General features: G+C 56.7%; 1 protein-coding gene across 1 annotated transcript in view; it reads left to right on the forward strand.

Annotated features, from left to right (window-relative positions):
• Positions 1-27,218, forward strand: part of KSR2 (kinase suppressor of ras 2) — a gene marked incomplete at both ends in the record, with an annotated part of 85,858 nt that overhangs the window by 8,740 nt on the left and 49,900 nt on the right. The window contains 3 exon segments of the mRNA XM_082491527.1: positions 460-610; positions 9,326-9,830; positions 23,511-23,692. Coding sequence (XP_082347653.1) covers positions 460-610; positions 9,326-9,830; positions 23,511-23,692 — 838 coding nt within the window.

A 27,218-nucleotide genomic window follows, 5' to 3' on the forward strand; every position in this document is an offset into this window, starting at 1 on the left:
GGTCCCCCATGTCACCGTCACAGTGTGGTGGTGCCACGACAGGTCACAGCATCCTTCTGCCGCATCCTGGGCTCCTGCAGGTGATAGGTGCGGTGAGGGGGTGGCACCCAAAGGTGCTCCTGTAACAGCCACCCCCACCCCCCCCAGGAAAGAGGACATCCTGTCCCTGCGTGCGCTCAGGGCAGGGACCAGTTTTCATGGTGCTCCCATATATCCCAGTGCTGATCCGGGTCTGGATACGCCTGAGATCGTGCAAAAACTTGAGATAAAGCTGAGGTTTGAGCGACGCCCTCCAGGTTTTCCTGTGGATTGGGATGGAAAATGAATATTTTTGGGTCTGTGACCCAAAATGGGGCAGCAGGAGGGAACAGCTTCTCATCTGCGTGCTCCGAGGCGCTGGTTTAGAGGATGCTCCAGGATGGTTTATTCCTCACTCCTGCCCTGTTCCTCCCCCATCAGGAAATCGCCCCCGGGCAGCTGAGCCTGGAGGAGCTGCTGGACATGACGGATGACCAGGTCTGCGCGACCGTGGAGAAGTTTGGGGCCAACAGCGAGGAGTGTGCCCGTCTGAACGCCTCCCTCTCCTGCCTCCGCAACGTCCACAAGTCCGGTGAGTCGGGGACACCTTGTACCCACTGGCCAGGTCCCCTCGAGCCGCTCGGGGGGCGAATGACACCATCCTGTTGCGGCGACAGCGGGAATGTGGCTTTAATGCATCAGAGGTGTTGGCAGCATCTTCTCCCCGGGTCGCAGAGCTCCTGCATCCCTGGGGGACGGCTGGGTACCCACTGCCCCTGGGGGACAGCTTTGCTTTGGGGCATCCCCGTGCCTCAGGAGCGCATGGAGGGGGGCTCCTTTCTCTGGGGTGTGATGAGTTGTCAGTTCTCAGCAGGGAGGCTTCACCCAAGGAAGGTGCGGCGTTTCTTACGGGGTCCCTTCGTGCCCCCTTGATTGCGGGAGCACAACCGGTATCAGGAATAGCGTGGTGAGCAGCACAGGGGCAGTGATTGTCCCCCTGTACTCGGCACTGATGAGACTCCACTTCGAGTGTTGTGTTCAGTTTTGGGCCCCTCACTACAAGAAGGACATCGAGGTGTTGGTGCGTGTCCAGAGAAGGGCTACGAAGCTGGTGAGGGGTCTGGAGAACAAGTCCTGTGAGGAACGACTGGGGGTGTTTAACCTGGGGAAGAGGAGGGTGAGGAGAGACCTTCTCACTCTCTACAACTACCTGAAAGGAGGGGGTAGAGATGTGGGGGCTGACCTCTTCTCCCCGGTGACAAGTGATACGACGAGAGGAAATGGGTTCAAGTTATGCCAGGCGAGGTTTAGACTGGATATTAGGATTATTTTTTTCACTGAAAGGGTTATCAAACATTGGAACAGGCTGCCCAGGGAGGGGGTGGATTCACCATCCCTGGAGGTGTTTAAAAAAAAAAGAGGGTGGACGTGGTATTTGGGGACATGGTTTAGAAGTGGTTTTGTCAGGGTAGGTTAATGGTTGGACTCGATGATCTCAAAGGTCCCTTCCAACCTCAGCGATTCCATGATTCTACGAACCAGGAGGCTCGGGAAAAGCTCCTCAGGCTTAGCAAACTCCTGTCACGCAGCATCGCCGCAGAGCGAAGCCCCCCCCCCTCTGCCAAAAACCCCTTCCCAGGCCGTGCACAAGCCCCCTTTCCCCCCTTCCCCCCTTCCCCCCTTCCCCCCTTCCCCCCTTCCCCCCTTCCCCCCTTCCCCCCTTCCCCCCTTCCCCCCTTCCCCCCTTCCCCCCTTCCCCCCTTCCCCCCTTCCCCCCTTCCTCCCTTCCCCCCTTTCCCCCGGGGGTGGGTGTCCGGGTGGCGGACGTCGGGGGGGGAGGGATGCCGGCGGACCTCGGAGGGGGGGGGGATGCTGGCGGTCCCCGGGGGTGGGGGGGGATGCTGGCGGCCGCGCCGGGCTGCGGGTGCCGGGCTGCGGGTCCCCGGGCGGTGGCAGCAGAGCTCCGCGGCTGCACGAAGCAGAAGCTGCTGCGGCTTTAGCTGCGTTGGGAGCCGGGTTTGCTCCGGGGAAGAGTTTGGGGGGTGGGGGGTGGGGGGGTTAGAGATGGAGCGGGTGGTTGTGCGGGACCCGGCTCTGCTGGCATCTTGTGTGTCCTCCCCCCCGCCACCTTGTCCCTCGCCAGCCGAGCCCTGCGGGGTGATGCTGTCCTGGGCTCAGGGCTCTCTATTCCTGGAGCTGCTGTTGGCAGAGGGTTGGGGGGGGTGGGGTGTCTTCTTTACCTGTGTGCCCCCCCAGCAAGGAGAGGCTCAGCATCATCCTCCCCTCCCCCCGTGTGCGATGGGGACCACATCCCGCTCATCCCCGCGGAACGGGTGCTTTGGTGACAGCTCGGAGGGGTGATGCCAGCACAGAGGGGTGCTCATGGGCAGCAGCAAGAGACACACACACACACACACACACACACACACACACACACATTCCTTTTTGGGGCAGCTGAGGGGGGGGAGGGTGAAACCTCATTTCACAGTCTAACCCCCCCCCCCTCATCCCCATCCCCTTCCAAAGGACTCCCTTCCTGGTCCCAACCTGGGACGATGGTAGCGGGGCTGGTTTAGCTGTGGTCCCTGCTGGGAGCCCTGGCCTGGCAGGACCCTTCTCTAGGAGGACCCCCGTCCTGCCAGACCCCCAGGGTTTGGGGACCCCGGACCCCTCTGCCGGGCTCCCATCCTCTCTCGGGGGCTCCTCCAACGTAGCTGCATCCCAGGGGCTGGAGGAGAAGGGGGATGAGCCCTGCTGGGTTTTTGGCTGGGCTTTGGAGCTCCAGGAAGCCCCTGGGGACAGGGCTGGTGATGAGGAGGGAGACATGATGTGTTTTTGGCAAGGGGCGGCTTTTGGGGACCAGCACCGTCCCTGCATTAGCGCTGTTTGGCACAACAGGGCTCCCAGCTCCTGCCCTGAAGAGGTCTCAGGTCCATCCACCCGTTGTGGTTCCTGCGGTGTCTCTGGGCTTCCCCTGTGGTGTGACACAGCGTGGTGGCACTGGCATGGCGTGGGTGGAGGGTGGCAGAGAGTCCCCGTCACTGCACACTGCCACCAGACTGGTGCAGCAGCCGCTTCCAGCCCTGTGCCGGAGCAGCAGCGAGGTGGGGATGGCTGATCCCAACCTGACATTTCCCACGGAGCGCAAGTCCCCCCCACGTCCTTTAACTCCCTAAATCCGGCTCCCGCCTGTGCTCCTGCCCTCTTTCCCTTTGGCATTTTCACTAAGTCTCTCCGCTATTTGAGGAAGGGCATCGACGCCTCCCTCGGAGCCCGGGGAAAGGCTCTCAACCTGCTCTTTGTTTAAACACCTTTGACTTTATTAAAGCCCGTCGCAAACAGATACTGCTTGACTGGCTGCGCTGGCTCAGCCCACCCCCTGCATCCCCCCCCCCGCTCCCCTCCACTTGCTGGACCGAGGGAATTCCCCCGTGCCCCGGTGGGATGTTTGCTTTGGAAAAATCCACATGAGCCTTCGCCTCAGCAGCTGCAGTGAAGATGCTAAAACACCTTCCGCTCCTCCGGTGGTTTTTGGCTGGCAGAGATGGGGAGGGGGAGGGGGGGGAGGTACTGGGGAGCTGTGGGATGCTCGCCGCTCGATTTGCTTTTTAATGGGGCGGGTGATGGGGCTGCCAGCCCTCCCGGCAGGACGTGGCTTGGTGGTCCATTGGGTCCCAGCGGGGAAGGAGTTTGCTGCTATCCAGGCACCGCGCGCCTTTGCCTCCCCCAGCGCTCCATTTAACTCCATCCATCATCGTACCGCTCCCGGGGGGGTGATGGGGGGGGGGGGGGCCACGGGCTGGGTTTTGCGGCGAGAACTGCTGTTTTGTCCCTCTGGCGTTGCGGAGATGCTGCAGTGGCCGTTCCTCCTCCTCCAGGGCTGGAGAATCGGGTTCCGCAGTGTAACGGTCCCCGGGATTGCCGGCCGGTGGGGATCCCCGCCGTGCCGACACCGTGCGTGCGCGCTGCTGGAGAAACCCCTGGGCACATCGTCCGATGGATGGCACAAGCCTTGGGGACAGGGAGAGGACAACTTGCGTTGTCACAGAGCCCCTGCCAGCCTGGAGGGATGCAGGAGCTCCGTAGGCAGCGGACGAGACTAAATCACCCTCAATTTCCAGAGGATTTGGGTGCAGAAATCCCCACCTGGGTTGGCGGCTGGTCTCCTTGCATCCCACTCCGCGCAGCCACGTGTCCCCTGCCTCTGCGCTGGTGTTCCCCTCCCCGGCAGAGCCTTTTCCGGGTCAAATGGCCCCATCTCTCAGCAGCCCCCCTGCTTTTTGTCCCCTGGGAGAAGGGGAGCACGGCCCCTGCCCCTCTTCTTGCAGGTGTGGAGGGGGTGAGAGTGGTGGTACCTCTTGGCCAGGTCAGGGTGAGATGCTCTCTAGCTGCCCCAGGTTGGGTGGTGGGAGCAGAATCATCCCATCCAGCTGCTCAGGGCTGGGTCTGGGATGCGCTGTGGTCCAGGCAAGCGCGTTTTGGGGGGCTGCGGGGATGGGGGACTGGCAGAAAGGTGTTTCTGGTGTGTTGGCAATGTCCCCGGTGCTGTTGGGTGGGCAGCTGGGACCAAGCAGCGATGGGGCTGTAGCTTTCTCATTTGGGGTGCACAAAGGCCTCCATCCCTCCTCCCTCCCTCCCTCCCTCCCTCCATCCCTCCCTCCATCCCTCCCTCCTCCCTCCCTCCTCCCTCCTCCCTCCATCCCTCCCTCCATCCCTCCCTCCATCCCTCCCTCCATCCCTCCCTCCATCCCTCCTCCATCCCTCCTCCATCCCTCCTCCATCCCTCCTCCATCCCTCCTCCATCCCTCCTCCATCCCTCCCTCCCTCCATCCCTCCCCCCTCCATCCCTCCCTCCATCCCTCCCTCCATCCCTCCCCCCTCCATCCCCCCTCCATCCCCCCTCCATCCCCCCTCCATCCCTCCTCCCTCCCTCCCTCCCTCCCTCCTCCATCCCTCCCTCCCTCCCTCCTCCCTCCCTCCTCCATCCCCCCTCCATCCTCCATCCCTCCATCCCATTTCAGCAGACGCTGAGCCTCCAGCTCGCTCCACATCCCAGTGACTGGCCACCAGCCTTGCCCTGTCTGCAAGCTCGGGCAAGGAAGGTCTACGCCGGCTTCAGGAGCTGCCCTGGCTCACACAGAGCCTGGCAAACGTAGGTCCCCTCGCTGTCCCCTCGTCCCCCGAGGCTCCATCTGAGGCACCACCAACCCTCCAGCGAGGCTCCTCAAAATTGCCTGCTGGATGTGCTGCCTTGATCTTTGCAACCCCCCGAGATCCCTGAGGAGCTCGCTGGGGGTTTAACGTTTGGGCGCTGGGTGGGGTGGGTGGGCTTGAAAAGCATCCCGGGGACTGCAGCGATAATCTCTCGGGATGCAGCGTTGGGATCTCAGGTCCGTCAGGTTATCGCATCCCTTTCCAGATGTACCACGCTGCCATGGACGTGGCTTTTTATCTGCGTTTTGTCTCCTTGTAAACCAAGAGACGGCCCTCTGTCCGAAAATATAATTAATGAACAAGTCGCTGCCTCTTTAAAACATCGTGTAATTTCTTTGCAAGTGCGGCAGCGGTCGATTTCTAGAAGCCAAGATTAGTATTAATAAAGCAGGAATGAGGTACAGTATTAACCTTTTCCATCCATCTCTATTTATTGAGTCGTTAATTAGAGACATCTAATTTCCCAGGCCAATTCTGCCTGGCCGCGGGGGCTGGGGGGGGGGGGTGAGGCAGGGAAGGAAGGAGGATACTGGTTTATTACTTAAACGCTGATGAATTTTGCCGGGACGGGGTTTGATGGCAGGGAAGGAACCTTCTTCCCAAACCGAGCAGCCTGGGGGCAAACTGCAGCAGCGGGGGAAAACCCCGGAGCGTCTTATAAACCGAAAACACGTTATATTTATGGAATACAGCGGCAACCCTATATAAACCCCTCCCTTTATTGCGATAAATGGTCTGTATTGGATTTTTCTCGGCTGCGAAACCTCACGCTTGGCAGCGGTATTTTATTAGCAGCCAAGGCGTCGGGTTTTTGAATTCGAAGCGGGATTAATTTAATATTAAGTAAGAGCCGAGCGGGGCCGCTGTGGATTGAGGAGTTGATGGTGTGTGACTAGTGAGTTATGCGGGGAGGTTATTAGCTGTCCTACGGGGGAAGTGGGGGGGGGGTGGGTGGGAAATGATCCGGAGCTGAACGGTGATGAGCTGTCCTGGCCCTGGGAGGGCTGTGGGGTGGTGGTGGGGGGGTGGTGGTGCGGGGTCAGGCAGGGCGGTGAATAAGAGGGGAAAAAAGCGGGGGAGGGAAAAAAAAGAAAAAAAAAAAAAAAAAAAGCAGCGAGCATCCTCATTTAGGGTAAATTTGAAAGCTGGACTGGCCGCCGTGTAAAGGTTTGCGGTGTCGGTCCCTCCCGGAGAGCGGTGTTGCCCGCAGAGTGATGGAGTTGAAGGGTTGGGGTTTAATTGGGATCAGCCGGGAGGTGGGCGCTGGGGGAGGCGGGCGCAGCCGTGGGGGGTTTTCCCTCGCTGTAAAGGTCTCCTTGCGGTTTTGCGGACGTCCCCGTTTGGTTGGAGACGCCTTTGGGGAAGGAAAAAGAGGGATCGCAGCATCCCCCAAGGAGCAGTCGGGGTGCGGGGCCGCTTCGGGTACGGCTCCTTCGGAGGGGACCCGCTGCCTTCAAGGGGCAGCAAATTATTCCCAGTGGCTTTTTTTTTTTTTTTTTTTTAAATTTTTTTATTTTTTTAGGAAATCAAAGCAAAACTTGCTGGTCGCCTTTTGGATCAGGGGGGAAACCAGCATTATCTGGTGACGTTTCGCCATCTCTCCACATCTCTCCATCTACGAGCCGCATCCCGGACGACGGGCGCTCCTCTCCGCCTCCTCCCAGGAGTTTGTTTCCTTGTTTATTTTAATGGAGTGGTTCAGAAAAAAAAAAAAAAAAAAAAAAGCTTCTTCCGCTGAGGAGTTGAAGGAGGCTGAGCTGAGCGGGGGAGGAGGCAGCGGCAGCCCCGAGGGGATTAATAAAGCCAAATTTGGCCGAGGAGAGCATCTCTCCCTTTGGGCTGGTGGCCGGGGCTCGGTGGCAGCCGGGAGGGGGAGAGGTGACCCCGAAGGGGCGGTGGGCGGCCGGAGCTGATGCTCGTTTCAATATGCAATTAATATTCCCCGTCTTAAGAAAAAAAAAAACAATTAAGCTTTTACGAGCCAACCGCCGGCCTCGCAGCGCCGTCAAGGCGAGGCAGAGCTCGGGGGAAAAACCGGGCAGAGGGGAATTCGCTTCTGCGCGAGCTCTTCCCTTGATTTTCCCGCCGGGAATAGGCTCCGGCCAAGCAGCAGCGCCCGGGGGAACCCCGGAAGGGAGCGAAATCCGAAAACGTTTAACAGCCTTTGCAGAAAGAAGAGTTTGGGTGTGGTTTGGGTTTTTTTTTGTGATTTTTTTGTTGTTGTTGTTGTTGTTGTCGTCGTTATTTTTGCTTTCAAGCGCGTTCTCGGTTTAAAGCGCGTCTCGTTAAGCGGAGTCCCCGTTACCTGCGGCGCACGTGGCGGCGAAAAAACGCATTTCCCCGGCTTATCCCGGGTATTTTTAGCCCTGGCGCACCCACCGGCCCCATAACGGGTTATTTTTGTCGTGTTACGACACAGGCGAGCGTCGAAGCGGGGGGGGGGAGGGGGGGGCAACGGACACGCGGCGGCCGCGATGCCACGGCCGAGCGCAGCAGCATTTGCTCTCTCCTTCTTCGTTAACCACTGCTAATTACCGCTAAAGGCGGGAGCGCGGGGACGCTGCCGGGCCCGCAGCATCCGGGCAGTATTGAGTTATGTAAATCTATGCGCGCGGAGCAGCCAATGGGGGAGCGCCTCCATTTGCATACGCGCACGCTGATGTGCAAATCCACCGGTGCGGGTTAATTAAGCGCAAGGGTTCGATGGTTTAATTGCTGCCGTCGTGTCCTCCCTCACCTATGCCCGTGCTTCGGCCACCGCTGCACCGTCCCCCGGCGGTACGTGGAGCCGGGGGCCACCAACCGGGGTGGCCTCGGGGACCGGTGGCCACCGGTGGCCTCGGGGACGAGGGGACAGCCCTTCTGCATGGCAGCGGGTTGAGCACCCAGCTTTGCCGGCACGGGGGTGCGGGGGGGTGTGACACGCTCCGACTTGTCACCTGCCACGTCCCCACTTGGGGGGTTTGTGTGTGTGGTGGCTTTGGGGACACAGCAGCATCCTGGCAGCTCCGTCCGGGCAGAGGAGAAGACTTTCCCACAGCAGGGTTTGGTGGTTTTTGGTTGTTTTATGTTTTTTGTTTTTTTCTTAATTAATTAAAATGCGAGGAAGGGTGTTCACTTTTTTATGAGCTTCCTGCTGGGCCGAAGGAGCCAGCGGCCGGAGAAGCAACTCGAAAAGCAGCTGCATAGGACTTGCTTTATTTTTTATTTTTATTTTTATTTTTATTTTTATTTTTATTTTTATTTTTATTTTTATTTTTATTTTTATTTTCTGCTTTGAGAGAGCGATTCGAGAAAACTCCTCTTTTCCCCCCCCAGCTTTTTTTTTTTTTTTTTTTTTTTCCAATCCAGTCCTACAGCTTTCATTTCCACAGCCCTTTCCTCCTTTGCTTTTCCTCTGGCGCTTGAAATAAAACGTTCCCCTAGAAAAAGCCGGGGAGAGGAGAGACCAGGCAATTAATAATCAAAAAGAGACGGGGAAGGAGCCTTTTTAAAATAAAGAGATTGTGGGTTTATGTCGGTTTTCTCAGCCGAGGCGATCAAAAGCGAGTCGGCGAAGGGACCTTGAATGGGGTCCATCGCTTTGGCGCTCTGAAGTTGCTGCCGACAGCCCTTTCGCTCGTCTCCGCGCCGGTGGAGATGAATAATTAGAAGTGGAGAAGGGCCCCGCTTAATTACGATCCCCCCTCCTTTATGCAAATGGCGCAACTGGCTGGTGGAAGGGGGGCGGTGGCGGTGGTGGTGGTGGTGGGGGTTGTGGCGGTGAGATGGGGCCACCAGCCTTGGTGCGGGCAAGGGGCATCCCATCCCTGGGCCCGGGGAGGATTTTGGGGGGCTGAGCGGTGGGAAGATGGGTGAAACACGTGGGCAAAGCACTTCTTTAAAGCACTTTACCCTCGCGGAGCGTTCGCTTGGCTTTGCGAGCGCGTAACGCCGAGAAGCTTCTTGGTGGCATTTCCAGGGAGGCGGTGGTGTTGGTGGTGGTGGTGGTGGTGATGGTGGTGGTGGGATGATGCTGTGCTGGGGGCGGGGGGGAGGACACCGTGTGGCTTCTGCCGCGCCGCATGGCCCTGTCTTGTGTGTTCTGTCGCAGGCGGCAGCCTCTCCAAGCAGGATTGGACCATCCAGTGGCCCACCACGGAGCCGGGGAAGGAGAACAGCCCCGGGTGCCCGCCGGAGCCGGGGCAGTGGGGCAGGACGCACCTCTCGCAGAGCCCCAAAGTCCAACCCAAGTGCGGGCAGCATCACTGCCGCGCCGCCTCGCCTCACGCACCCACGTACACCCACGTGGACCGGTTGACCGTGGAGGGTCACCCGGGGCTCTGCCCACCCGTGGAATCCGGCCACCGCTCCCTGCCGCCCTCCCCGCGCCAGCGACACGTGGCTCACACCCCTCCGCGTACCCCCAATATCGTGACGACGATGACGCCGCCGGGCACGCCGCCGGTACGACGGAGGAATAAACTGAAGCCCCCCGGTACGCCCCCGCCCTCGTCGCGCAAACTGATCCATCTCATCCCCGGCTTCACCGCGCTGCACCGGAGCAAATCCCACGAATTCCAGCTGGGACATCGCGTGGACGAGGCCCACACCCCCAAGTAAGTGGGTGCCCCCTGGGGTGCCGGTGCGTGGTGGGGTGGTGAACCCCATCTCAGCTCCTTTGGCAAAGTGCTGCGATGCTTAAATTTTGGGGCTCGGTGTCTTTTCTTTTTTGGGGGAGCTTTGAGGGAGAAAAGCCCTTTGAAGCTCTCGCAGCAGCGGGGATGCTGCTGAGATGGCGCCTGCTTTGCGCCCCTGGGACCTTATTTTGGGAGTGTGGGGTGGGTGGAGAGCACCGATGGGGTCCGGGGATGCTGCTCGGCAAAGCCCCCGCGTGCTGGAGCGTGGCACGGGTGGGTCGGAGGGTGGGATTTTGCAGCCGCAGGGTGGGGATGCTCAACCCGGCCGTGAGAACGAGATGGGGAAAATCGCCTTTCAGCTGAAATGGGGATATTTTATATAGCGTGCTTTATTATTCTGGAGACCTCCCCGGTACCTTTCCCCTCCCTGCTGGTGTTTGCAGAAGGTTTTTCAGTCCGCGGCTCCTTCCCGCCGCTCTTGCTCTGCGGCTCCGGTGCCGGCAGAGGCTGCTGAAGTGCAGGGAAAGGGTTTCCCGGCACCAACGCGCTCCCTCTCCATCTTCCTTTGGGCCCTTTTGGCGGTCGTGCTTAGAAAAACCCTTCTGCTGCCTCGGCGTGGGATGGCAGAAGGGACCGGTGGCCACCTCGGGGCATCATCTCCTCTCTCCCGAGGATGCGTGGGGATAGGGCACGGCTGGTCCCCGCTGGCCTCCCAAAACCGGAGCCTCGGGACAAAATGCACTGTTTTTCCTCTAATTCGGGGTTCTTTGAAAATAAGGCCGTGGCAGAAGCTCAGGCGGAGTCCCCTGAGGGGTGTGGTGGGGACAGGGGAAAGCCTGACCCAGCGGCGTGGACCCTCCCGCCCGGTGCCGGAGGCGGCCGTGATGCTCCAACAGCTCCGGTTGGGGCAGGTGAAGGGTTAAAATCCGCCGTCTTTGTGGGGTGCTGCCGCTGCCGGACCCTCACCTCCCCCTGTTCCAGCAGGGGCAGACCGGAGGGGTTTTGGGGCAGCGGATACATCCAGTGGCCGCAGCAATCGCGGTGTCACTTGTTTCCCCGTGGTGTCCCCAAGGCTGCGGTCGTTACATGAAATGAGGGTGGTTGTCCTTCTCCCGGCTGGGAGCTTTGGGTCTCCAAAGGCTTTTAGCTTTTGGAAATCAATTTCTTTCAGCTGGACGATGCCTCCTGTAAGGTCACCGCCCCTCGTGGCATAGGAAAAGCCATATATATTTTGGTCCGTCCCCAGCGAGCGTCACCCCGTTAGCCGGCGCAGAGCCTTAACGAGCAGCCGGTCTCCTCTCGCGCTTTTATTCGTGTTTCAGCCCCCGATCCAAGCTCTACACTCCGCTGGCAACAGCGGGTCTCACCCAGGGCAGAGCGTGCCTTTGGCTCCCCCAAACCGTTTGATCCCCAGCGCGGTCGTCGCACGCCCCGGGTCACCCTGACACGGATCCGGGGTGAGGTTTGGATGTCTGGTCTTTATTCCAGCAAACCCTTTTGGCCAGTGATTCCCCGAGCCAGGCGGGGACGGGAACTTTCCTACAAGGGGAAAGAGCGGGGCAGGGCGCCGAGAAGGAAAACCATAAACGGGGTTTGCGTGACCATGGTCACGTCCCCTCTTCCTTCACCGGTCTCTGCTTTCCATCAGTCCCTGCTCAACCGCATCCTGTCCTGGCATCTCTGGTGCTCCCCGTCCCGGCGGTGCTGGGCCACCTTAGGTGCTGCAAACGTTAATTCACGGTTGGTGAATTAATAGAGGAAAGAGAGAGCCGTTATTAACGGGGGTCAGTTGCGCTAGCGTCCTACCCCGGGGCGGGGGGGGGGATTTCACGGCATCGCTGCGGAAGGACCCAGGCTCCCCAAAGCCGTTCGGAGAAGCAGGGAGGTTAATTTTCTCTAATGGCACTTAATGATTTTTTCAGGAGGCAACCGCTAAATCCCGCTCGCTAATCCCATTAGTGTTTCGGGATAGCAATTAGTGCATTAAAGAGGCAGCTTCTTCTTTTCCCCCCCTCTTTTCTCTAGCAGAGGCGTGCTGAAGTTTTAGCTGTTTATTAGCCTGGATGTGGTGGTTAGCGCTTTACCTGGCGGAGAAAAAGTGGCTTTTTGGGGCCGTTATCAGCTAATTCTTATTTTATGGCAGCGTCCATGCAATGCAAAAGGAGGTTTTTCCTCCTGACCTCGGACGTGAAATGGAGCTCATCCCTGAAAACCCATTTCAAGCCTTCTCTGATCAACCCCTTCCGGTTTTAGCTGGGGGGGCTCTCGGTTTGCTTCGGATGGTGACTTTCTGTTCCCTGTATCTTGTCCCGGCATGGCCAGGCGCTAGACCTGGAGAGCTGATAGTCTGGGGACACTGCTGGGGACCCCAAGTGCCGGGTGGGATCTCCTGGGGCGATTTTGGGGCGAGATGTACCCCCACGCTGCCTCTTCGCAGACTGCTTTCTGGTGGGACCCATCTGAAACCCTCCCAAGAGGGAGGATGGTTTCCCTCAGGCTGATTTATCTCCTCGCTTGGGGTGGCCCAACTCAGGATGGGGTGAAATGGGCTCTGGGGAGCCGGGGATGCCCGCGGCAAAAGCAAAAAGCTCTGTGCCCATGAGCTGTGGGTCAGTATTGATGGAGGGAAACTGTCGGGGTGCTGCAGGACCGCCCCTACGGATTTTTCCATCTCGGTGCAGGCACAAAAGTAAACCACCACCGACCAGGTCCCCTCTGGAGCAAGGCCACCACGTGCCACTTGACTCTTGATGACAGCTCATAAGTTTGCTTGCGTTTTGTGTTTCTGGGCTTCTTTCTAGGGTTTAATCCATCGTTTTTGTAAGCCGAGACCTTCTGAAGCAGGGGTTAAATTTTTTGAGCTTACAGCCTCAGCTTTTCCTGCACGGAGCCTCCAGCTGTTGACCGTAACTCTGGGGTACGGAACATTACTCCTAAAAAGATCCCCTGGCTTCCATAAATCCACAATCCATAAACATCTCATGAATGGTCTTGAAACGGAAACAAAACATTTAGAGTGGTTGATAATATAATGCCCATTTAATACCTCATGAATTCCACGGGCCATTTAAATCTTTCATGGATAGTTAATGATTATTCATCAGCAAGAAGTCAGAAAAAAAAACCCCAAAACTCTGAATGGAAGGTCTTAAAAATACATTAGTTGGGGAACAAAAGTCAAGCTAGTTAAGAGCGAGCTCAAGAGCTTGTGTTAACCCTTGGGAGGGTGCCTATAAAATAGCTCTCTGGAGGCAAGACCTGCCCTGGGGTGTCCTGCTCCAAAGCGGTGGTTGGGTGGCCTTCATCCTTAGACCCATGCTGAAGGGGAGTTGAGCCCGAAACCTCAGTGGCTTCACAGTTGTGGTTCTTTTTGCCACTCTGGTGTCTGGCCAAATTCATGAACTCCGTGGCCTTCAGAGAATAGCCTCCAGCAAGCAGCTGGGAAGGGAGGATCGGAGCCTATCGATGGTGAATTAAAGCAGCGTGACCTGACACAGCTGAGCCCTGGGGGAAGTGCTCAACTCTCCCAAGGGCTAACGGGAAGCAGCTGCTGGAGAGGACATGTAGTTTCGTGGTGTACCTAGGTCAGGTCTGGGCTGGGAGGAGGCTCCTCCAGCTCAAGGCAACTTTAGGTAAGTTTTCAATGAAGTCTCCTTATTCTGTATTGTTGCAATTGCGTTCGAGGTGTGGATGCAGACAGGGTTAGGCGTTCTGGTGGAAAAGGCAGTTTATCCAAAGCCTTACGATGGTCGTCTTCCGTGCCTTTGGCTTTGTTGACACTGAGGTTGGTTTTTGGTACTGTTTTTCAAAATCCGGATGAGGATATCCTGGATTAAGTCAGATGTGAAGTTCACATCTGATCTGGTGATAGAGCACGTACCCATTTTCTTCTTTTCCTTTTCCCTTTTATTATTTCCATCTCCGAACCAACTCTAACGTGACCCTTTCTCTCTTGTGGGTGGCTTTTCTCTCTCCCATGTGCTACAGAAACCCCTGGGAACAGGGTATCGCCTGTGGCACGTGGCCAAGTCTAGTGTAGGATCCTACTTGGGTCCCTCAGAGTTAATCAGCTACGCTGGTCTTAAATGCTACTGAGTGATAGGTCATTTGTTCTGCTGCTCTGCGACCTTTATAATAATGATGGTTTCCCTTGTATCAATTCCAATCAACGCTCCTACCAGGTAGATCAATTATTTGATATTCTGCGTGGGCTGGATTTGATAGCGTGGCATCGAGACAGCTCTTGTGACTGGTGTCTCTCTGGCATTTCCCAGGCTTGGAAAGGCAGGTGGGCTCTTGGCTTTGGGGATGAGCGAAAGATTGATGTTTGCAGAGCAGGTGGATGCAGCGGGACACTACCAACGTCTGCAAATAATCCATATGCAGCATCTTCAGCGTTGTGTTATTCATCCCATATGGTGTCCGAAAATGTAGAGACCCGCCCGGTACTTCTGCAAGGGGGAGGGCATCGAACGGAGGGAATCTGGAAAGCAAAACGAGCAGCGTCTCTCTCCGTTTCCAAATAATCTTTGTGATTAATCTCGGCGCCTTTGATGGTGAGTCAGGGCTGTGGAGTTTTGCACAGGTCCTGGGTTGTCTCCAGCCCTCTCAAAGTATGGTCTGCACACCGCGTCTTGACAGTGATGGGTAGCCTCCGTAACAAACTGGCTCTCTGCTGCAATTATCCCACTGCTCTGGGCTGCGGTTCTCCTTAGGTATGTCATTAATGTTAATTACTGCTGTGGTATTCCATCAAGGGGAGCAGGAGCTTTAACATGCTTGGAGGAGAAACTTTTCACCGTGTCCTTTAATGAGAAGTTGAGCCTCCTTTCGCCACTTTGAAAACAGCGAGCGTGATTATGAATTTAGATAAGGATTAACATCTCGGTGGGGTGGGGTGGGGTGGGGTGGGGTGGGGGTGGAGGGAGTTGAGCAGTGCGAGGTGGCAGAGCTCTCCTGCTGCCAGCACCGTGGCCTGTGATGCTGCCTCCACGGTGTCCACGTGGGAGGGGAGGACGTGGTGAGGGCGACGTCCTGGGATGGTGACCAGGAGATGGATTGAAGACTGTTGGTCATGATAGGAGGACATGCTCGAGCTCTTCTCAGCTCTCTCTTCCAGCTGTAGCTGTGCAGGAAAGCCATGAAGCAGCTCCTTTCTCCTCTTCTTTGTGGCCCAAGAAGTAGGTGAGCGCATCTCATCACCATCCTGCGAGCCCCCACTGACCCGCTGCTGTGGCCAGGCCAGAGCCCAAGCAGGTGGTGGGTTGGCCAAGCGCGCCGGCGGCTCCCTTGGCAGTAATGAAATGAAAACCAAGCAGGCAGGGAGAACAGACTTCCCAAAGAGCCATGAGACTGCTCTGACGTTTCTCTTTCAATTAAAGAGCTGCCCAAACCCACCATGCATCAGCAACCTCAGATCCAGAGGCAGCCTGCGAGCAAACCACAGCGAAAAATTGCCCCGCATCTCTTCTGAGATGAAAGGTTTGCAGAGCTGCAGTTAAGTGTAATGAACCTCCACCTCAGGGCTTGCCAGCCAAGGGCAGTCCGTGCTTTTCCCTCCAGTGGTGTAATTTTTTGAGAATTACCTCCCGAAACAGGTCCGGGATTGTGCACGGGTGTCTAGACCATGCGGGCGTTGCTCATCTCAACGCGAGTGGTGTAGGCAAGCGCTTGAGTTGATCACATCCCTTTGCTTAGTTGAGTTTTGCAAGCGTGGAGGTGATGGTGGTTGGGAAACGGGGTCTTATATCGACGGAGAGCTCTGTGGTCTTCAGCCCACTCATTCCTCTGCTGTGCGGACAGGCTGAGAGAGTTGGGGGTGTTCAGCCTGGAGAAGAGAAGGCTCCGGGGAGACCTTAGAGCGCCTTCCAGTACTTAAGGGGGGCTTATAAGGAAGATGGAGACAGACTTTTAGGGACTGTTGCGAAAGGACAAGGGATAATGGCTTTAAACTAAAAGAGGGAAGATTTAAGTTGGATGTAAGGAAGACATTTTTTATGCTGAGGGTGGTGAAACACTGGCCCAGGTTGCCCGGAGAGGTGGTGGATGCCCCATCCCTGGAAACATTCCAGGTCGGATTGGACGGGGCTCTGAGCAACCTGATCTAGTTGAAGCTATCCCCACTCATGGTAGCAGAGTTGGACTAGATGACCTTTAAAGGTCTTTTCCAACCCAAACTATTCCATGATTTGGTTGGGGAAAAAAATGGGTGGAGGTGGCCGACCTGGCTGAGGTTGTGTTGTCTAGGGATGGAGAAACCCACTGTTCTGGTTGCAAACGAGGAACGCCCCGGGACTGAAGTGATGTGGAAATGGCTCCGGCAAAACGAGACCCAACCTCACCGTCGTTGGTTGGCCAGAGCCGGTGGTGCTCACCCACCACCGCCCTTGCGTGTCCCTCAAAGAAACGTAACAGTGGAAACGAAGGGAACAGGAGGAGTTTAATGAGAAACAGGACCTGCTTCAGGATCCTGGCAATTAGCTGCTCCAGCTCCCTCCGCGCCGCAGCCTGCGTCTGCTCCGAATGTTGTTCCCGTTGCCCTCCTGCAGCACCGTCTCGTCGGCACACGAGTCCCGGGAGGGGGGTGGTGGTGGTGGAAAAAAACCCTGTTTGGCTCCAGCTCCCTTCAAAGAATTTCTCAGCTTTATAATTTGCAGCCGCAATAAAAAGTTACGCTTTGTGCTACGAAAAGAGAATAATAGATCAGTAAGACTTGAACCTTCAGATTCAGCCATCCCGGGAAGCGGGGACAGGCACTTGGATAAATATTTAACTGTTGAGGCTTTGATATGAAGAACCTGCTTTTCCTCCGGCCGGAGGAGGAGGAGGGAGGGGTTTGTTGCCTCTTACGGTAATGAGGAGGATAAATGTATCTGGTGGATATAATCTATTTTTTACTTTTTTTTTTTTTTTTTTTTTTTAATATCAAGCTACTATTGCATAGAGCTTGTTCAGATCCGGGTGCGCAATGAAGAAATTTCATCCCTTCCGGCAGGTTCAAATAATCCGTCCGTGCGCTTGCCTTGAACCCCGAAAACATTCAACAGCCGGAGCCGTCCTTGCCGCACGGGGCGGGATGCGCGCCGGCAGCGGGCAGGGATGCAGGACGTTTATTCTCAGGCACGAAAGGTCACTTGGTGCCTCCTTTTCTGGCCGCGATGGCTCCATCCATGGTAGTTTTGGGCCAAACTCCCCAAACCTGTGGGTTTGGAGATGCTCGTGCTGCTCGGCCGAGGACATCACCTGGATTTTTGTGTTTGTTTTTTTTTTTTTTTTTATTTTGGGGGAGTGTGGGAGGGGGAATCATGGAAGATTTCAGCCGTGTGCCAACACAGGGACCCGATGGGAAGGGAGCGGAACTGGCAGCTGCTCTCGCGTTACAAAAAAAAAAAAAAGCAAGAGTAAATTTGGGGGGGTTTCTCCATTTTTTTTTTTTGGCACGGCACGTGGATGCTGGTTGCTCGGGCTGGAGGCGATGCGGCTGAGCTGCCGAGGCGCGGGGGAAGTGCTTTACCTTCTCCTTCCTCTGATTTAATACAGAATATTGGGCAATTAAGCCAGTCAAAAGGCCATAAATCTTCTGGGCTGAATCCTGACCGAGGCTGTGCACTTCAGGCCAGGCAGCAGCGATCTTTAATCCTTTGCGGAACGCTAACTGAAATACCGATGAGAGGGGATTTTTTTTTTTCTTTTTTTTTTTTTTTTCCCCCTCTCCACACTCTATTTCCCTTCCTCTAAAAGAAACGCGTGCGTTGAAATTGGAGTGTGCTGGAGAGGAGCAAAGCGCTGAATAAAACATAGTCTGGCGCAGTCAGCTGCAGGGTCAACTCGCCTGTTGCGGCTAAACTTTAAACATATTTTAATTTTTTTTTTTCTTTTCATTACGGTAATATTGGCAAGTGACAACAAATTCCTGCAGAGCAGATAGTCGTTTACTCTATTTCCATCTTTTATTTAAGAAGAGGGCACGGAGAAGCGAACACCGCGGGGGCGGAGGGGACCGGTTGGCGTATCCCCGTTGGGATGCTCTTTGGGATGGCCGTGGGGAGAGCCGTGTGCCGGGCGCATCGTGCTCCTGATGGCGCTGTGGCCGTTGCGCCTCCGCTCCCCGTAACATATAGGTCCCCCTGTGCCCATCCTGATATTCCAACTTCTGCCAAGCGCTCGCGTTCCCACCGCATCCCGCTCTTCCAGCCTCGTGGAAGCACCCGGGGACATCCCATCCCAGCTGCTTCGTGCTTTTGCGCAGCAAAGCTCCGCGCGTCCTCACCGGGTACCTTTCCGTGGAGGACCCTATAGCATCCGTACCGCCCCGGCGAGCCCCTGTCAGTCCCTGCCCTTCCATGCACGCAGCGCCTCGCTGGGGCTGAAAGGAGTTGACGGGCCCTTTGTCCTGGGTGTCTGCCGGTGTTTTTCACCGCCTGTTGAAACCCTCTTTTTTTTTTTTTTTAATTTTTATTTTTTTATTTCCCCCCCCCCCTCTGAAGCCGGTGATGAGCGTTTGACTGATTCCCCAGAGCAGGCGGGGATGAGCCATTCAGGCTGGATTGATACCTAAAGGGATTTGCATTAAAACGCTTCGAACTAACTGGGCTTTTTGAGTTTTTTTTTTTTGAAAACCATCATCACATATTTAGCAAATTCTGGCATGAAATTATGCCCCTAATAGTTGGCGTTTACCTATCTGCCTGTGGAATCGCTCCCGGCCAGCGGCGCTGATTTTCCCCGAGCATCCATCTCGGTCTGCGGCAGAAATGAGCCCCTGATGCTCCTGCGAACTCTGCTTTTTGGGGGGGATGTGTGTGCGCTGTGTCTGGTGTGTCCTCCAGACAGATGCACGGGGGAGGCAAGGATGAAAAATTATTTTTTTTGGGGGGGGGGGACGGACCGTGCAGAGTGTTAGGGGATGGCGAGAGGTAAGGGAGCGGAGCAGGCTGACAAGGGATGCTGGGCAGGGTCTGCGGGTCCGGGAGCAGCCGTGGGGGCTCACGACGTGACAAGGCTTGCGAATTGGTAGCCTTGGAAAGGGTTTGGGGAGTCCAGAGCTAGGTGGGGACAGGATCCGGCCCCGTCTCGCCGGCGGGGAACCCGGCACCCCTGCAGCGAGGGATGCTCGGTGCTCGCAGACTTTGCGGCGGGGACGGGGCTGGGATGAGGGCGGAGAGGGGACATGAGACTCCTGGAGTGGCAAAAAAACCCAAAAAACCACAGTTGGGGTGTTCAGATTTGGGGATCTACTCTGAATCTGGCGGGAAAGGAACCCTTGTCCCCGCGGTGGCACTTTCCCTGCCATCCCTGGGGGCCTTGCCGTAGTCACCCCAGGCTGTCTCCCAGGTTTCGGGAGGGCTTCAGGGGCTGCACATCATCCTCTTTCCTCCCTACAAACCCTTTAAAGCCAAAATAATAATAATAATAATAATAATAAAAAACCAGCTGGTATATAACTAGCTCCCCGTTCTCCTCCCCCGGTGCTTCGCAGCCTCCCCCGGCGCGGGCAGGAGTCTCATTTCGGTAGTTGCCCAGCTGTGACTGGAGGAAAATGGTCCTTCCCGGGAGCCGGGGAGGTATCGCCACCATCTAAATAGCCCCTTCCGCAGCCCCGCGGCTTTGCAGAGCTGTGCTGCGCTTTCCCTTCCGTCACGTTTGCTTCTCCATCAGCATCTCTCTATCATCACTGGGACGTTTTAGGGGGAGCGCACGCCTTTTTCCAACCTTCCCCCCTTCCCCGGCCAAGCAGCTGAGAAGTTGCCAGCTTCTGGAATGGTCTGGAATGGTGCTTAATGGGGGTGGGGGTGAATTAATGCAGTGCATCCCCTCCCGAGCACCGAAGCGAGTCCAGCTTGTGTGGTGCGCTGGACTTTGCCGCTTCGTTCCAATGCGGCCGGGGTTTTTTTTTGGCCGAGATCTCCAGCAGCGAGGTCCAGCCTGGCCCCCATCCAGGAGGATGGGGGGTGGGTAGGGGGGAGTCTGCTGCTGTCTGGGGGCTTTATCCCTATGGAAAATGGAATTATGCTGATGCTCTTCCCCTTTTTTTTTTTTTCCCCCTGTTTTTTTTTTTTGTTTGGTTGTTTTTTTTTTGTTGTTTTAAACCAATTTTTTTCCACTTCCACGGTTGGGAGCCAGGCAGGGGGGGTGATGCCTGGCGAGGGGGTGATGCCCATCGGAGCCCAGCACAGAGGAGGGGGTGTGGGATTCAGGGGATCCGGGCTGTGCTGGGGGGGGGGTGGTTAGGCTGGGAGGACCACGATGCGTTTCCAGCACGTGCTCCTCCGCCCGCCTCCCCCCTTCCCCTTTCCTGCAATGCTGGCTTGGGGAAATGAGGGGAAAATGGTAATGTTGGCCAGAGATGGGGGAAACCCCTCCGGAGAGTTGGAAGTGGAGGCTGACAGTGGTTGGGAGTTATAGCCGCCTCCGCCGGGGGGATTTACACCCTTATCTCCACTTACCACCTGAAAAGAGAGACCTTTCACACCCACCCACCCCCCCAATGGAAAAAAAAAAGCCTAATTAAGAAGCGGTTTAGTGCTGCGGAGGAGGGGAAGGTTTTTGCAGCGGGGCTGGGTTGGTGCAGCCCCCGGTGCGTCTCTCCCAAAGGTCGGTGGTCACATCCTGCGTCGCGTTGGCACAGTCCCCGGCCGAAGCCCGTCCCCTCCCAGGTCGCTAAGAGCCTGGAGTCCTCTTGAGTTTTACCGAATGTCCTCTCGGTAGGTTATGGGGAGAGGGCTGTGGTGTTTTGTCCCTGTTCTGGTGCTCCATCCATGGGCTGAGGTGACCGCGGGGTGGTCTGTGTGGTTGGACTCGATGATCTTAAGGGTCTTCTCCAACCTAAAGGGTTCTATGAAATAGCATTCCCCAAAAATACCTCCCTCGGAGCCCTGTGCAAAGGCCTTGGGGAGGATGCCCTGATGGGTGAGGAGATGTTCCCCACTGGGACGTGGGGACTCGCTATGGCTGAGGATGCTCCTGCTGCAGCATCCCGCTCCTCTCCAGGCTTTGGTCCCTGCTCCTTCTCCTTTGGGGTAGGGAAAAGGGCTCAAGGCTATGGCGAGACAGGTGACCAACCCTCGCCGGTCACCCAGTTGGATCATGGTGTTTGTGTGTATTTATTAATATTTTTTTTGTTTGTTTGTTTTCTGAAGAAACAAAGAAGAGAGAAAAAAATCTCTCTGTCCAAAATCACTCATCTTTCCTAATAATGAGAGCTGTCACCGGCCCTGCTTGGCGAGGAAATGATGCTCGCAGTAAATATTTGGTCTGGAACTGATTTATGGGTGGAAAAAAAATGAGATTAGTGGCTAATCACTGCGTTGCAGGAAGCGCTTTGGGCCGAGGGCCGGGGCCGAGCTCGCGGGGAGCCGGGGCCATGCCTGCGCCGGGGGAGCCGCACCGGGGGCTGCGGTGGAGATGCCATGGTTGTGCCGTTGGGTCGGGATCGATGGTGGGGTCCAACAGGCTCTGGGGGTCACCAGGCTCCTCCTCGCCTCGGGGCTTTGCAGATATGCTTTAAGGACTGGGGGTTTAGGGGGAGGGGCAGCTTGGATGCCCTTGGCAAGGCACAGCATGGCAAACGCCGGCCGTGGGGCTGCCGGTGCATTGGACCCCCGTAGGCTCTAAGCCAGGAGGGTTGTTCTGTGGGGACCTGGCTGGAGGCAACCATCCGCCCCCATCCCGCCCAAAGAAGTCATTACAGCCACCCCAAAGGCAGCAACAGCTCTTCCTGTGCGAGGAAACAATTAGCTTATTAGAGGGCGGTTTAATTTTCTTCTGCTCGAGCGGGCTGGTGAGCGCAGCGCCGTCATTTCCTATCGACCCGGGGCGGCCAGATGTCCCTGGGCGCTGCTGGGACCCGGGGAGGCGGGAGATGTGTGGCCCCGGGGGCACGGCTCGCCTGCGGGCAGGAGCGGGTGTCGGAGCTCGGGTGCATCCGCGGTCGACGTTCCCGGAGGGACGGCGGCGGGGCAGGACCTGGTGCCTGCGAATAAGCGTATGGGCGTCTGCAGGAAAGCAGCTGCTGGACACAACGTTTTGAGGGCGAGCAGTGCCTGGGTTTATACTTTCCTGATTTCCACTGCTCACGGCATCCGCTCAGCTCTGGTTTGGGTTTGGGGCTCGGGGTTTCCCGCCTCGGCTCAGCCGCTGGTTTGGGGAGGTGCTGTGATTTGTTCACCTCCCTCTCTGCTCCCACGTTGGGTTTTTGCTTTTTTTTTTTTTTTTTTTTTTTTTTTTTTGCCTAATTCGAACAATATAAGCAGGAACTGAAGGCAGGGGGTGGAATTAAAGGCAAAATCTCTCATGTTCGTGTGCGGCTTGGGGCCCATCTGAGCCACCGGAGTGATGGCCGGTCCTTGTCACAGTGCAAGGCAGGCGGAAAAATGGGATGATAAGGGAGAGGTGGGCATCTCGCACCCACCTGCTCTGCAGCATTTTGTTTCTGATGAACATTTCCCAGTGCTTAGGGTTGTCCGCAGCGCGATCCTGTGCCTCGGCGAGCTGTTCCTCGGGTTTCTGTTGGGGCCACTCATAGCGTTACCTTTGGGTGACATGCTCCGCTGCAGTCCACCCCTCGGCTGCGCTCAGTTCCGCTTCTTGGGCCCTAAAAATGGACGTAGGTGACATTAAATGACATTAAAATCGGAGCAGGTGCTGAGTGCTGCGGAGTGCTGGGGGTTTGGGTGCCAGTGCCTCGCTCCCAGTGGGAAGGAACTGGGACCAGCCCTACCGTGATGCACAAGAGATCAGCCTCTCCCGGGCTCCGCAGCCTCTCCCGGGCTCCGCAGCCTCTCCCGGGCTCCGCAGCCTCTCCCGGGCTCTGCAGCATCTCTTGGGCTCCGCAGCACTGTGAGTTCCTAAGTCCATTCTAGGTGCTGCAGGAAGCAGTCTGAATCTGCTCCGTCACCCCTCCGTGCCTCAGTTTCCCCCATTTGAAGCCGGGCTGGTAGTGACGGGCGGTATTTCGGGACGCGGATGAGCTCTGCGTGACGGCCGCCTCGGAGAGCAAGCCTTGCCCCGTGCTGGCAGCCTCTGAGCTGGTGTGAAGATGGGCAGAACAGCGCGTCCAGCCCTCCTGGCCCAAACGGGACAAGGCAGTGACCTGGGGTCTTGTGCAAAGATGTTCAAGGACTTGGAACGTTACGGCGAGCACGGCTTTTAACCATCAGCGAGGTGCGCGCAGGAGGGTTCCGCGTTGGAGGTCTCTGGGGTTGGGGCACTGAGGGGCGATGCAGCCCCGCGGAGGGCTGGGGATGGGGGGAGGGGGGCAGTAGGTGATTTCGGGGTTGGGATAAAGCCAGCAAGGCGACGGGGCTTTTGGACCAACTGAGCCTCCTTTTCAGCCAGGTTTTGCAGGAGGAAAAGCTCTCGAGTGCAATGGGTTCCTTAATGAAAACTGCCTTTTTTTTTTTTTTTTTTTTTTTTTTTTTTTGATGATGGGGAGGGATTGAGAGTTCTTGTAGGGATACGGGTCTAATTATCACACGAGCTCATGGGGCGGCACAGCACCTCCCCGCGTGAGCAGCCATCCTATGGGTACCACCCGGTGCATCGCTCTCTCCTCCCCACCTGTGAGCAAACCCCCCCCCCGGTTTCTTGCCCTTCACTTTTCACTCCTTTTATTTTTTTTTTTTTTTCTTCTTCTCTTTTTCACCTCTCTTTTCTTTCCAGAGTCAAGAAGAAGAACAAACCCCTGAACCTCAAGATCCACAACAGCGTGGGAAGCTGCGAGAACATCCCCGCGCAGCGCTCCCCGCTCCTCTCCGAGCGCTCCCTCCGCTCCTTCTTCGTGGGGTACCCACCTTTCCTCCCCTCCACCCCTCCTGTCCACACCGAAGCCACCTTCTCAGCAAGTAAGTCCCAGTGCCCCGACCCCCTCGCGTCCCCTTTCCACGGGGCGGGCGATGGTTGATGCCAAGCGGGGGACGCGACGGTGGGAAACGCGGGGCATCCGCCTGCGCGTCGACGGCGCGGAGGAGGTCGGGTCGAGCGTTGCGCGGTGAGCGCAGCCGTCGTGCGGGTGCCTCGCGTGGGTGTTTAGAGAATACAGCGGTGCTTCTGGGCAAATATAAGCCTGGAAACGTGATTCTGTGCGGCTGTATCTGTACCAACCCACTGTCGTAGCGGTTGATGCAAACAGATATGGTCCCCTGTCGCGATAACATGGGGGCAGGCGGGTGGCTACCGGCATTTTGGAAAAGCCGCAAGCCTTTCCGCCCTGCCTGGGTGGGTGACGCCGGCTGGCTGTCACTTGAGAGTGACGTTTCCAAGGGCTCCGTTGTAAATCCAGCCGTGGTTCCACCTCGGCGCCAGGAGGCTGCTTTTCGGACCTCTCCTGCTTGCCGGGTTTTCATCCCACGCGGAGTCTCGGGCAAAGCCAGCCCCGATGCAAACGGGTCTGGTGCAAACCCCGCGGCGTTTGGTCCCAAGCAGCTGGGCCCTATCCTGCCTGCGGGGCTGCCTTGGGGCGATTTGCCCTCTTCCAGGAGATGCTGGTGGTGGGACTCGACGGGTTTGGGCTGACGAGCTCACCCCGGGGCGTTGCTGCCGGCCAGGGAGAAGCAGCCTGACCCTTATTTCCCAGTCTCGGACTGGGTGCCCTGATTAATTCTGCAGGGATTGAAGTTTTTACAAGCGAGGCGTGACGCTCGGCCTAAACAAAACCCTCCCAGAAAACGCGTGGCAGCTGCTGGGAGGGATTTGCACGCCAAGAGCTGTCGTGGGGTGGGCGAGCTCCCCTTGCCTCTTGTCGCTCAGCTAAAAACTTCCTCCGACACCATATCCAGGCTGGTTTTCCGCCACCTTCCCCTCCCCAGACTTCTCCCTTGTTTGCTTTCTCAAAAATGTGGTCTTCCTGGTTCGTTTGGGCTTCTTCCAGCCGTTCTTACTGCTCGGCTCTTGGCTGTAGCAGGGAGTTTGCAGGCAACACCCCTTCTGGCCCGTCCAGCCCCGCCGGCACTGGCAGGTTTTCCACCTCGCCGTACTTCTCACCGGCTTCACCGGCCGCCCTGAGCACCGGTTTGTAGGCGCTGGGTGCCGGTGTGATGGGGCAACTCCTTCGCCCTGCTTGCCTCCCCGCGGCCGTGCCTTCTCCCAACCATCTGCAACGTAAAAAAAAACCCCACCTCACGATTTATTTCTCTCTTTATTTTTGTAAAGCTGGGTCAGCTGCTGTTTAGGATCGTTGAAGAATCACGGAGCCGTTTCAGGCATCCTTTTGCTCCCCTTTCTTTGGCTTTGGGGACAGCGGGACCGGGCAGGCGATGTTATTTCTAGAGATGTCCAACTACTTGACTCTTGCCGGCACAGCCAGCGGATTTGCTGGGAGCGAGGGGTGTTTTTGCATTGCGATATTCCACCCGCGGCATCAGGCCGAGTTCAACCTGCAGCCCGGAACGATGGGGACTAGCAGACCAGAAACCAAGAAATAAAACCCCGTTCTCGACAAGCCCCCGCCGTGTCTTGTTGCATTAGGTTTCCTCACGCATCCGCCTTGGATTACATGCCGTGGCGTGATAACCTGATGTAATGTGGCATCGCGGGAACGTGATGCGATGAGAAGTGATGGGCTATCAAGTGACTAACGCTGCTGGAGAGGCGTCTCTTGCCATTTCCCTCGGTCCTCCAACTTTCTGTGAATGTTTGGTTTCTGGGCTAGGGGTGAGCCGTGGAGAGAGGGGCTTGGTCGCACCAGCGGGTTGATCCACGTTGAGAGGTTTTTAGCATCGGTAAAACCATTTGGTCCTTCCAGGATCAGCATCCGTGCACTCAGCGACCCTCACTCCTGGCGACCTACAGGGAAAATTTGATGCAAGATGAAAAAAATCCCACTAGATTGCAGTTTTTCTAGCTCTCTTGTGTTTCTTCTCCATCGTTTCTGTACCGGTGGCTTTGTCCTCGAGCTGCATCCCGGGTTTCTGTCTGCAACCCACGTTGGGTTGCCGGTTTGCGATCCTGTGGGAAGAGCGGCCGCATCCTGCACGTGGCAGCTGGGTGCTGAGCGTGGCCCTGTGGGGAGAGATGGGGTTTAACGGAGCTTGACACCGGGGTTCGTTACCTTGTGGGGAGAAGATGAGTTATGCCAAGCTGTGCAGAGGCACGTTTATTTGTGGGGAGGAGGAGATATCTCTGCAGCTTTCCCCATGTCCAGCGTTCCTGTTATGGGACCTGGGTGGCTTCCCTCGCTCTTATAATGCTTTGCGTGTCCTTGTGTCCCCTGCTCTTATCTTGCTGCTGTTCTCGCTGGTCTGAAGTCCCAGGACTTGTGGGTCCTATGAGAAGTGTTGGTCATGGTTTGGGGGCATCACACCTCACCCCATCTCCTGGGGTGCCACTATTCCTGGTTGCCTTTTTAAGTGCGATGGGTTTCCTGTGTGCTGCTGGACGAGCTCCATGGGGCTCACCAAGGCTGTGAGCCAGTGTGTCATGCCCACCCCGCATCCCGAGGACCTCCCTGTCCCCATCCCCATCCTTGAGGCACAGATGCTGTTTGGCAGCCGAGTTCTCCACAGCATCCCATCCCTATGACCATGGGCGCATCAAGCTTTTAAGAAGGAAAATGCCTCTTCCCCCTTTTTCTCTTGTGGGATCAGCACAGCAGCGCCCGGTATGCTCTGGATTGATGTGGAATACCTTTCCTAAGCACTGAAACAAAAAAAAATGTTGTTGTCGTTGGATTGAGATGCGGGAGAGGAGCTTGGCGAGCCCTGGGCGAGACCCCGGCTGTCTCTCGATGATCTCTTTTCAACAGCCAGCACGACTTGCTACTTGTGGCAGGAGCATGCTCCCATCTGAATCATCTCTGGTCCTGATCGGATGCGTGTCTGGATGCTTCTCTCTTATTTTTAACAGCCGATTTGCCCTGACGGGTATAGATTTTCGCAGACGTGGAGCGAGAGCGCAAGGGCTGGCAGCGAGCTGCAGAAGGAGACTCTCCTGTGGCCCAAATCTTGCTGGAGGGGCAAAGTCCCCTTCACACAGGGTCAGGACCTGCAGGAATTTTGGTTTTGAATTGAAATTTTTCCTTAGCAGCCCTTGGAGGGGAAGCAGAAGGGGGGAAGTAAAGACTTTTGGGGCGCCTTTGAACTGTAGCTTGGCCCTGAAATAGCCCAAGCCTATGGCTGAGGGACAGGAGATGGTTTGTCTGGCTCCATCCAGGACCCTCTCTTGGTGCATCTGGTCACTCGTGGTGAACAAGTGACCACCAGAGCCGTGTTGTTACTTTGAAATAGGATTTAGGACTCAAGACCCAGTGACTTGGCTACAAGCACCCAGAAATCAGGTTGGATCTTCTCCTTTTTATTGTAAAGGCTCACGTCTAGTAGGGCCTCTTTGCATCTCCGTTATCTGGATGTCCTGGAGGCGGTTGGCATTGCTCCC

Source organism: Vanellus vanellus (genome assembly GCF_965231255.1).
Source record: "Vanellus vanellus genome assembly, chromosome: 16".
Taxonomy (NCBI): domain Eukaryota; kingdom Metazoa; phylum Chordata; class Aves; order Charadriiformes; family Charadriidae; genus Vanellus; species Vanellus vanellus.